Here is a 12,358-nt window from a genome sequence, read left to right as displayed (position 1 = left end):
GAATTAAAGGCCTGTGTAAAAATTAGATTCTGAGAGATTAAATGAAATGCGTAACTGTGTCCCCAAAGTAAAATCTATTGTATAATGACAACCCTTTATCTACAAATTGGTAGAGCATACATCACAAACATGGACAAAAATAGTAGAAGGAAGCAATGTTCTCTTCCTTGCTGCATAACGAAACATTGTTCAGTAAAAGCAGCTTGGAGAAAGCCAAAACAAAAATAATATCATGACAATAAGAGATAGGATGTGCTGCAATGTACAATGACATATGTGACAGATTTACAATGAAGAAAGAGCAAGCATAAAAATAATAGCTGAAAGAGCCCCCAGCCTTTGATGTTATTGACAATAAAGAGCAATGTGAAGAAATGTTCATCAGCTTTAGAAATGCTTGTATCTTCCAGAATTTGATTTTGTAACCTATCTTCTTTTACACCTATGTGTGAAGTGTTTTGGGATTTTTTTCACTAGTCTCTAGATAGAAATCTTAGGGTGTGGTACATCATGCTTTTCCCCTGTTCTCCTCAAAAGAATACATTTCACAGATGTTAAGATTGGGTGTGATTGTGACTGTGGCTCAAATGATGAGTCACCAGAACTTGAAAGCCTGAAAGAGAAGGCTGATAAGAAAAAATAGTCTAAGCAATAAAGTAGTTTGAACTGGATGTTTTTATTCTGCCTTTTCAAGACAAAGACATTTGCCACTGATGAAAGAAAATACATGCTAATACTAACTTAGTTTGGACACAGATGTTGTAAATAGAGCAAGTAACAAGATTCATCTAGTTCATGTTCACTTGTCTTCATCTGACCTCTTCTCCAGATGAAAAGGATTAATCTTTGCTGTAGCGATAGACTTTTAGTAAGACAGTTGTGCTCTGTCACACTGTGTATACCTAAGAAAGGCATTTGTCATTCTGTCCCAGGATTCCTTCTTCCCCCCAGCCTTTCTTCTTCAGGTGGTGCAAGTTTGAAATAACTTGAATGGAAACTCTAAGTTGAATTTTCAAGTTTCTGTACCCATAATTATACTTGATGACACTTGTGTATCACAGTGGTATGCGAGGTTTTGGCATGTGTCCTAGTAGCCAGTCTGGTACCAGTGTAAATCTCACATAAATTACAGCATCTCCTCTGGGAATGCCATACCACTCAGATACCAGACTCTTCAATGTAATGGGCTGATTGCTGTAAAGATGAATCATATAATAAAACATTGGATAGGAGAGATTGACAGATGGAGCTTGGCTTGACAGTCATTGTACATGGCTGCACACTTGCTGAGTGCCTCAATTTGAGCACCACAGATGGGGAATGTAGCTCACTAAAATTCCAAAGCTATATCAATCCACTGAATCATTACCTTTGTAATTAAACAATAGCTTCAGTTTCTTGGTAAAATGATAAGGTTCAGCATAGGTAAAGGGTCTTAAAATCTACTGGCATTAATGACAAGCAGCAGTGCCCTGATTCAAAGAATTGCTTGGCAAAGGATTGAGAAAAAGCTGAGAAAAATCTGACTTGCCAGAATGGATGTGTTGCTTGCATTGTCCATACCTGTGTTCACACACAAAAGATGGAGGCAGCAGAGAAGAGAAGGTGAGAGAGCATTAAGATGATCAGTTCCAGATTAGCGTGTTGAAATTTCAGACTGGATGGGAGACCAATTCGTGCAGGAAAGATCTCATCCTAACAGCAATGATGAACAGCACACCACTCAATGCCCCACAAACAGCACAAGGGAATTGGGCTTGCCTACAGCCTCATGTAAGACCTGACCAAATCTGGCAGCTCTGCTTATCTGCAGCTGGGGTAGAGCTAATTGTAGATATCCTGCAGGTGCTGGCAATAAAGCCACACAACCCAGTACTTGGGCTGCCAAGTGCCACAGCAATTCACACTCTCTCTGGAGATTTTCTCATCCAGCTGTAAGATGCAGCTGGTGAGCAGACCAAGTGCATTCCCCTTATTCAGCTGTTACAACCATGAGTGGCAGAGGCCCTCTGTTGGTGTGCAATACTCTTCATCAGTAAATAACATGCCACACTGTGCTTGCTGACCAGACTGAGCTATGGGAGCTAAAAGCTATAATCAACAAAATCAAACACATGAATAAAGCCAATGAATCCCTGGGAACAAGGAACTATTTCTGAAGACCAGCCTACCACAGGTCTTATTTTAAAGCAGTAGTGGTAGTTGATCTTGTTATTGTTAGTCAAAATGCTGTAAACAAGTTTTGCATGAGCATATTTTAGAATTAAAAAGCTTGATAAAAAACAGGCAAGTCCAGCAACAGGTTTGAGACTGTTTCCTCTGTTCCTGTGATGTGAAATTATGAAAGGGTTTAGAGTCTCCAGTGGTTAAGTAACATACAGCAATCAATGCAGTCTTCATGAAGAGATACTTAAAATATCTATTAATTTTAGTATGTAGATTGTTTAGAAATTATATATTGAAAAAGTAATTTGACACAATACCTTGTTTCAGAATTATAAGTATTCAGCATGAAAGCAGAATTTTTTTATCCAGGAAAGTTAGGCAGTAATTGGGAACTTTTTTTAGGTGTAGTGGAAACAGTATTAGAAGCAGCTATTTCCACTGACTGTGTAGGGGATCTAATATAGTCAGTCCATCAAGCATGGTGGGGTGAACATACCCTTAGAATACCCTTCAGGAGCCTTTAATTTTGATCCTGAGACTCCAGCCTTTAAAGAGCTCATTGTAACAGCTGATTAGGAAAGGAAGAGAAAAATTCATTTGTACTATGGAATAAAGATTAGTTTTCATGCAAAGAAGGGCTGACAAGGGAAAAGAGAGTGAGCTTTTCACTCTTTACTGTCTCCCCACAGATCTGAGGGATAACTCAGAAGTTGTGATTCCCTTTACTTCCAGTAAGGAATGGCAGCATACAAATAAAGATATCATCGTGCTTTTGTTTTAAAATCTTTTAAGGATACCAAGAGTCAATGCAGAAAAGGCATCCCTTTAGTGCCTTCACTGATGGGATGAGATCCTCCAGAACCCTATCAAGAGATGTCAATGTGCGGCAGGGGGTGGTACTTCACCAGGTATCTTCTCAGGGGTTCTCTCTAAAGGGTTCTCTGGCATTTGGTCAGGCACCATTCCCTTTCTTCCTTTCTGTGTTTTTCCTACCTCCTTAGTCATTTATTTGATGTCCAGGAAGGATCTAGAAATCTACTTACAGTGCAGCTTCAGTTTAAAAGTCAGAGGAATCAGCTACGGGAAGGAAATTGATAAGAGATCAGATTTTATCAGGGTTTCTAAAGCTTAATTCCAAAACATAAGTGACAGTGTTGTTTTAAAAGATCAGACTTAGTTCTTAGTTCTTTGATCAGACTTTAGCTTTTAGTTCACTACACAGACTAAGTCATAGTCTTGTGAGACTATAAAAAACATAGTCCAGAAGACAAGGTTAAAGAAAAATAGGATTGATCAACTATCTTGAAATATAAGGACTGCAACTCAGAGCAAGACAACAGAAAGTGCAGGTAATTCTGAATAGAAGCATAAACTTTATTCAAAAGCTCTACATTTTCTTAAAGGACAGAAAAACAAAAGAAATGTAAGGACTTAAAAATGTAAAGGGATGAACCGCATGTAAATTGTTCTTGATTCAAACAGGTTAGCTAAAAGATAAAATAATTCTATAAACTCTTTTTCTAAAACTATAGTGTTGGGTTGTGAAACTTCAACTCCTAGGAGGATCCTCTAGAATTTCAACATATCTGCACGCCGCAAGAGTTAGAAAAGTAACATCTGATAACCCATTTTTAGAAAAAGAGAACCAGAGAATTGCTCCTTCATTTTCTTTAAAAACAAGACTAGATTTTTTTGCTTGAAGATTTCAAACAGATACATCCTTCTTCACACAGGAAGACGTGTTTTTGACCTTCTTTTTTGTGACGGACAAGTCATTTTAGCATTACTCATGTTGTAATAATACAAGACATCACCTGCACCAAAAGATATCTGGTAAGTCATCTTTGCCTCTTTTGTTTTACATTTAGTAGCTACATAGGTAGTACGACGGTTGAAGTGAAACATACTAGTGGAATCCTGCCAGTGTACTCATCTTTAAAAATCACCCTGGCAAAATGCATAATATATGTTAAATTGAATACACTAGTTTTAAAGGACAAAATCACTAGAAGACTTGAGCAGAGCATCCAGGTAGGGAAAGAAATAAATCTCTAGTGATTGATCTGAGTAAGAAACATAATGGAGTATGCCTCCCTGATTTTGTCTCTGAAAATGATGTGCAATGATGGAAATATTGATTTTAAAACTGTTACTTCAAAACAAAACAGTTTGAATGTTGAGTTATTTAAGAGTACTTATGCTTCTCATAGGATGACTTCAGAAAAACTAGTGTTTTAGACACTGACTCATTGGATCCTGTTTACATGCAGGACTTTACACTTAGCACTTTACCTCCATCTGCAACAGCCTTAAAATTATTACTATTTTATGGGACTATGCAAATGAACTGAAACTCACTTTAGTAAAATCTTTGCCTTTTAAAACACAGAAAGCTGTGACCTGAAACTCAGCATGAAACAGGGACATGGGTTTACTCATCTTTTCTATGGTGAGCCTTTCTTTTAAAAAATGCATGACTGGTACTATTCTCAAGCAGAGAAACAGAATTCATATAGCAGATTGTAGGTTTCTGGAAATATTGCATTTATCTAAACTGTACTCAAAATTATATAGAAGGTTTTTTTTAAATATCGTTTCTTCAGAGGTCTTTGTTGACTACCTTTCAGGGTTTTTTTAATGATCAGGAAACATTAGCCCAGTCAGATCCCTCCAGTTAGGTGAATGACCTACTCTAGTTAGTGAACTTATTAACCCAGTGAAATGTTCCAACCAGTAGCCAACAGTGTCTCCTAAAACATCAAGATTATAGGCTAAAGCACAAACCTGCTTATAGTTCTTTTTTCCCTGGATTCCAAATTAGTATTTTTAGTCTCCATTTTCAGCATGTGCTTGATACTATACTCAATTCAGAGTAGTAAATACTTTTGCAGAGAGACTTGTGAAGCAAAGGGCTGGAGGAATGGGGCTTAGTTATCAGAAGCAACTGCTCAAAGGGGAAGCCATAGTTTAAGCATGCAAAAAGGGTTGTAAGGAAGAAGACAAGATGCACGGAAGATGTGGTAGTCATTCCAGAAAGGCAGAAGAAAAAGAGAGAAGGCATTGAGATAGCAGTTAATGGGAAGAAAGGTCTGTCACAAAAAGAATTATCACAGTAATATCAAGGCAGCATTTTGCTATGAATCCCATCAATCACCTACTCATAAAATCCCACCCTGGGTTTATGATTTAGTTGTTTTTCATACTTATATTTATGCATGACCATCCCACAGGTGCAAAATGAACAAGACAGGGAGTGCTAGGTCTGGCACTCATCCCATAATCCCAGTATATAGCATGGCTGACTGACACATTGTAAATGAAGATACTCAGCTCTGTGCAGGGATGTACTGTCAGGACATGCCACATGGATCTAGCAAGTCTAGCTGAAGGAAATTTTGAATATTTACTTGGGTAACACCCAAGTCTCATAATGTTTTGAAGTAAAGAATTTAAATTTTTAGACCAAACACACTTTTTAAAAAAAAGTGTTGCTGAAAGTACTTAAGAAATATAAACTCTTAGCTACTTTAAAATCAAGATATTTACTGACAACAGACAGTGCCACAGACACCTCCTTTACCAACAAAACCATAACTGCTGCATTGTAATAACTACATAGTATGACTATGGAAAAAAACTGTTTCACAGAGATTGCCAGAGTTTCCTAAAAGATCGTCTTTGAAGAGGTTGACAGCACTTATTTGTCATCAAGGAATTGTATCTGGGCAAAGCTGAGACCCAAACAATTACAATTTGCTAATATTCTCTTACTCCTCATTCTCCAAAAGAAAACTTTGCACCATACTCAACATACCAAAGTAATGTCTGAACATTAATGTTGTTCTTATTATTCTTAGGAGCAGAGCTGGTAGCCAGACTCAAAAACTCGGGAAAAGAGCACAAAAGCATTTTGCAAAAGCAGCATTTCTTTTAGCACAAGGTGCAGATTTTGCTCCAACAAAACTTCCTCTTTTGGAGCAGATGCATATCTGCACTGTGCAGCATAAGAATCTCCATCAGGAGCTGGCAGCAGAACCTCATTTTTAAGGTCACAGACCTAGCAAATAGCTCCTTCCCCAAGACCTCAGCTTAGGTTTAGCTAAGTCAACCACTTGGACACTGGCATTTTAAGCAATTTGTTTTTACAGCAGTAAATAGTCTATTCTCCTGAGAGGTTTTATCTACGGGCTCAAAGAGATGCTTTGGGGATTTAACAAGCCCTAAGTCAGAATGGACCACTATGAGCCTCTACCAAAAAGCAGAGCAGGGGCCTGTCTCTCAGTCACTCCAGACATGGACTAGGTTTCTTCAGTGACATTTAGACTTGCAGAACTCAAGTGCAGACAGAATGAAATAGTGGTGGTTTTGAGACTGTGGTCTCTGCAAAACATGCTTGCAATCACATTGGGCAGAGCACACCACAGAAAAAAAGTGCATTCAGGAAAGGAAAGAACACTGGTGCATGACATGAGTGTTCAGGGATCACACAGCAACCTGGGCCAGATGCACTGCCTGAACTCTTCTGCATCAGACACTGTTGCCTTTGTCTAAGAACAGGCATGACATTTCCAGGCTGATTTCAAAACTAACACCATGCCATGGGCAGCCACCTGTTTGTCATGAAGTGTCTGATAAAAGCAGTCATGATGGCACAGGAAGACAGAGCAGCCCTTTAAACAGGCAGCAAGTAGCTCCCTCTGAGTGGCTACCAAAGGCATTGATTGCATTTCCTCACTAAGTGACCAGGGAGCACTTTTGGTCCCTCTGACACTTCACAAAATCCCCTGCCCAGCTTCTCATGGGACACACAGGAATTCTTCTGTGTTCTCTGGGGGTCTGTGAGAAGACAGTAGTCCTGAGCTTTTCAGAGATCAAGTGAAACAAATCTATGCTTCTGCATCTGGCTCACAGTCCTACTAGGGACTTGGGAAAAGGAGAGGCTTTGGTGACTGGAGGGGCTGACATCACAGTCACAGCCTTTCTCTGCTCCCAGTGTGTAGCAGAATTTGCCTGATGGCTTTCACAACTCTGCTGCACGCTCACTTCCCAGGCCCTGACTCCTAGCAAGGGAAGGCCAGTCCCCCACAGATTGCCTAAATCGAGAATAGCCATGGCTTAGATTCAATCTGCCATTCCTCTGTTTCTGGCTTAGCCAGGCAGCTGACAACCTCTACTGAGAAGGAAAAATGCACATGACAATGTACATGTGGGAAATGACACACCGCGCACTTCCAACATGAAGCAGCGTGACTGCACAGCTGTATGGATGAGTTTCCTGGGAGCTCTGCAATTTCATTCTCTTGACATCGTAATGCTTGTGTGCTTATCAGCAGAACTAATTTCAGATGAGAACATCAGCATGTTTCATTCTCTTCACTGCTAAACTTGGAGATTCCTCTAATTTAATGTCCTTTTTCCTCTCCTTTGCAGACCAATACACCATGGGAAATGAAACCACAGACTACACTGACTGGCCACTCACAACAGAATTTGACTACAGCGATTCCACGCCTTGCCCTGCAACTGAGGAAAAGCACTTTGCAGCAAAATTTTTGCCACCTCTTTATTCTTTAGTGGTGATATTTGGTCTGACAGGCAACCTGCTTGTTGTCCTTATCCTGGTTAAATACAAGAGACTGAAGAGTATGACTGACATCTACCTGCTCAACTTGGCGATTTCTGATCTGCTGTTCGTATTTTCTCTCCCCTTTTGGGCTTATTATGCAGTTCATGACTGGATTTTTGGGGAGGCGCTCTGTCGAATTCTGTCAGGTGTCTACCTCCTTGGCTTCTACAGTGGCATCTTCTTCATAATCCTGCTGACCCTGGACAGGTACCTGGCCATAGTGCACGCAGTGTTTGCTTTGAAAGCCAGGACAGTTACCTATGGCATCCTCACCAGCGTCATCACCTGGGCTGTTGCTGTTTTGGCTTCTGTCCCTGGGATAGTATTTCACAAAACTCAGAAGGAAAGTTCAGGCTATACTTGCAGTGCTCATTATCCATCAGAGCAGAGAAATACATGGAAGCAATTCCTCACCTTAAAAATGAACATCCTGGGACTTCTTATTCCGATGTTAATCATGATCTGCAGCTACACACAAATTATAAAGACATTACTGCAATGTAGAAATGAGAAGAAACATAAAGCAGTCAGGCTTATTTTCATTATCATGATTATCTACTTTTTTTTCTGGGCACCATACAACATCTGCATTCTCTTGCGTGATTTTCAAGGTGTGTTTTCCATCTCTACTTGTGAAGGAAATGGTCAACTGTACAAAGCAATCCAAGTGACAGAAACAATTTCAATGGTCCATTGTTGTATCAACCCTGTAATCTATGCCTTTGCCGGAGAAAAATTTAGGAAATACCTTCGCAGCTTTTTCCGAAAGCAGATTGCAGTCCACTTGTCTAAATACTGTCCTGTTTTCTACGCTGACACAGCTGAACGAGCAAGCTCCACCTACACACAATCTACAGGAGAACAAGAAGTTTCTGCTGCATTATAAGTTGTGTCTAGTGAAAAAATGGAATTGACTCTTATGAGATCAACTCTATGATGAAAGCCTGATGAATATCTTCTGGACATTGTCTCTAAGGCAGATGAAAAAAAAATCACAGAATACACATTTACCAAAGTTTGCATTTGCTCACAGACTTGAGTATTTGTAAATATATGAAAAAGATGCAGCAAATTACCTGACTGAGGGCCTGAGCTAGCAGGCTATCAGATTTTTTGAAGTGAACTAGAGGTTATAAAGTTACACTGGTTCTTTGGAAACATCTCTTGACTTTGTACATCACACAAGATACCTCACTCATTTAAACTCAGTCTCAGTCATATTTTTTACTAGTCTGGTTGTCTATCTCTGTAAATAATGCTAAATTACTAAGGTCCATCATACAGCATAGAATAGAAAATTTTATCATTTTATACACTTAGAATGGACTCTGATATTTCATGGTATATTTTCCTTTGTGTATGTTGAGTCCTAACCACTTAGATCTTTCTCATAATAGTTTTAACTGCTAGGGGCTAATACCTAAGTGACTTTCAGGTTTGATACTTCTGAAGAGTCTCTTACTCATCTGTTCTTTTATATGCTACTCATGCTAAAAAGATAATATAATTGAGCTATCATTAAAAAACTAATGTCCTATAGCTGATCAGAAAATCAGTGTGGTGACAGTATTTTAAAAATATATTTCATATGGAGCTTTAAACAGGTTGGATCAAGTGTGGAGAGTGAGTCAAAAGTGTTTTAATTTTTAGTGCAGTGATTTTACTTGCCCTTTTTGTAGCCTCCATAAATGAAAAACTTAAAAAAAAAAAATGAATGCAGGCATAATGGCTATCACCACAACAGTGGTGAAACACATGTGAAAATGATTTCTGAACTGGATTGACACAGATGTTTTTAGAGATAAGTGTATGTTATAAACATTTAAGCTTACAAAACATCTGAATAAATAAAAATATTCCCTGTTCTACAGAGTCAAGGGCAAAGGGCATAGACCATTTCTCTTTTGTTTTAGAAGCTGGTATCATTTGGGGGGCTGTGATAATGGGGGCTTTTTTGCCATTTAGGAGTTTTACAGAGAGCAAAAGTTTCCATAATTAGTAAGACTGGTGGTTAAATATGACTGATTCTCCATAAAGCTCAGAACCTGTAAAGCATGGGAACACATAGAAAACATTAAATAAATGTTTGGCTACTCAGGTACTTAAGAACATACCATAATCACAATATTAATTAAATTGGGCCAATTTCTCCTTCTAACAGTTCTTATATTTCCCCTAAGACATATGGTATTGGACAACTTTGGAGACAGGGAAAAAAAAGTGAGTATTTTGTTTGCTGTTCCTATCCAGGAGGGCAATTTCTGTTTCCCAACTTCTCTAGCCAGCCTTTAAAATAATATTTTCAAAGATGCAAATGTTTCAAGAAGTCTCGAAGAAATTTTACAGTGGAAAATGCTTGTGAAAGCAGGAAGTAAAATAGGGAAATCTTTACTTATCAAACCACTTGTTTTGTGTTATTTATTTTGTCATATTAAGCACCACTTTGGAACTACATCCACATGGGAAGTGTAACAGAAGTATAGCACACCTTCTGATCTCATTTACAAGATTTTCAGATGCATACTCTTCTTTAAGGCCCTGTGCATCAATTACTTTCTGGACTTAGTACATGCTTTTAAAATGGGTAAATATATCAGCATTTTACTTATAGAATACATTTATGAAAACAATTTCATATTTTATTCTGCTCTTGACAAGAACTTTCTCTTGATCTTAAAAACACCTTTAGGAAACTACTTTCTCTGGAGGGCTTTGATGCCAGACACAGTAATGCCTCTTTGTCAGCCCTTCGGGAGCAAAGCACAACAACCAAACATGTGTGGGGACAATGACAAGCTTTCTGAGAGTCATGTCAAAACTGCCCTGATCCTTCTACAGCATGGACTTCTAATCATGGATCTTTCTAAGCAACAAGCAGCTTCCAGAGGAAAGAGGTGGAACTGAGGTTGGTGGCCCAGCGGTTCGGCAGCTTATCAAGAGTTTCCATCACTTGACTGGAAAGGGATAACACTTCAGCACATGAAAACAAGTCATATTTCAGCGACTGCAATGAACTGTGATCCACATTCAAAGAGACAATGGAAAACATAGTATTTGGTTGCACTGCTGGTACATTCAGTTAAGGACTCTGCCAATAACTGTAATAATACTTTGTGTTACACCATCCATTAAAGCTGGTTAACTTTTTTGTTAGACTTCTTGATCCTTTCTCACCTCCATCCCTTATTTTTTAGAATAGCCCAGAAGAATGAAAAAGGAAAATAAATTCCTCTTCATAACGCTGAAAGAACAGGTGGGACAAAATTGGGGTTTTACAAATGGACTAAGAACCAGCATAATAAAATAACTAGCAAGATAACTCCAGTGCTCTTAACTGCTTGTCACTAACAATCTAATAATAAATATGCTATTTGAGTTGTGATTACATTTGATTTTGTTTACATTTACCAATGGGAAAAGCAGTATCTCAGACAATTCACACTGATCCTAGATGATTTATATTAGTGGTTTTAAAAATAAATAAGCGTATAAAAGAATTCCAGTGTATTTAGTGACCTAAGTTATTAGGTCATCTAGCTAAAATCTATCAATTACAGCAGACTTGCGCACACGCTTCCCTTCAATTCTCAAGATTACAGTGCCACCATGTGGTCTCACTGTAAAGTTTGATGCCAACAAACTGCACTACTCCAGGCAGGCTTTTGGTGCTCTTCTCATTCAAAACATTTTTAGGATGAATTTCTTCACACAAAGGGTGATTAGGTATTGGAATGGGCTTTCCAGTGGGTGGTGTCACTGTCCTTGGACGTGTTTAAGGAGAGACTGGATGTGGCTCTCGGTGCGGTGCCATGGTCTGGTTGACAGAGTGGTGTTGGGTCATGGGGTGGACTTGGCGATCTCAGAGGTCTTTTCCAACCTAATTGATGCTGTGATCTCTTTTCCAAAGAAAATCTCCTAATCTAATGACTCCGCCCACTACAGGCATTATCAGTATTATGCAAATAGCAGCAAGCCACTGTGGTCACTAGGAGTGGAAGGGAGGTCCATTGGGTGCAGGGTCCAGTAGGCAGGGTCACCCTGTCATGATGCAGGCAGATGCCAAGAGTGTGGTTCAGGATTCCAGACCCTGCTCTGGAAGGAGAGCATTTGATATTCTTGCTGACAGCTTGGAAGCTACAATCTACAAGAGTGAAAGTGAAGTGCAAAGTCCTACACCTGAGTCACAGCAATGGCAGACACAGCTCCAGGTTGGGTGCAGCAGTGATTGAGAAAAGCCCTGTGGAGAAAAACTTGGGGGTGATGGTTGATGAAAAACTCAACTCACTCCGCTCTTCTCTGGCCACAATTACCAGTGCACAACAACTTTTTGGTTTTCTTTCTTCTAAAATATATTACCACAGAGGCATTATTGCCATTTCTAATTGCCCCAATCCACCTTTGGATCTGCCAGGGGTTGGCTCTGCCGGACATGGAGGAAGCTTCTGGAGGCTGTCCAGAGAAGCCACCCCAGCTACCAAAAAACAGGCCTTGCAAACCCAATATGAAGTATCTGAAGGGGGCCTGCAGGGAAGCCAGAGAGGGACTCACAATCAGGAACTGCAGTGA

The 12,358-nt window shown here is 39.3% G+C and overlaps 1 protein-coding gene across 1 annotated transcript; it reads left to right on the top strand.

Moving 5' to 3' along the window:
- The first annotated feature begins 3,785 nt into the window (after window positions 1-3,785).
- LOC139591195 (C-C chemokine receptor type 5-like) lies at window positions 3,786-11,177 on the top strand. Its single transcript, XM_071429541.1, has 2 exons — window positions 3,786-3,999; window positions 7,597-11,177. Exon 2 carries the CDS (start codon window positions 7,608-7,610, stop codon window positions 8,676-8,678), a length of 1,071 nt encoding a protein of 356 aa, XP_071285642.1. The 5' UTR covers window positions 3,786-3,999; window positions 7,597-7,607; the 3' UTR covers window positions 8,679-11,177.
- The last annotated feature ends 1,181 nt before the right edge of the window (window positions 11,178-12,358 follow it).

This window comes from Agelaius tricolor, unplaced genomic scaffold (assembly GCF_023055355.1).
Source record: "Agelaius tricolor isolate 1412-34295 unplaced genomic scaffold, bAgeTri1.0.p SCAF_6, whole genome shotgun sequence".
In the NCBI taxonomy this organism is placed as follows: domain Eukaryota; kingdom Metazoa; phylum Chordata; class Aves; order Passeriformes; family Icteridae; genus Agelaius; species Agelaius tricolor.
Note: the sequence above shows the minus strand (reverse complement) of the source record. Positions and strands in the feature narration are given on the sequence as shown.

What these genes read in the sequence shown, in the direction of transcription:
- LOC139591195 (XM_071429541.1), top strand. Translation starts at nt 7,608, where the DNA reads ATGGGAAATGAAACCACAGACTACACTGACTGGCCACTCACAACAGAA.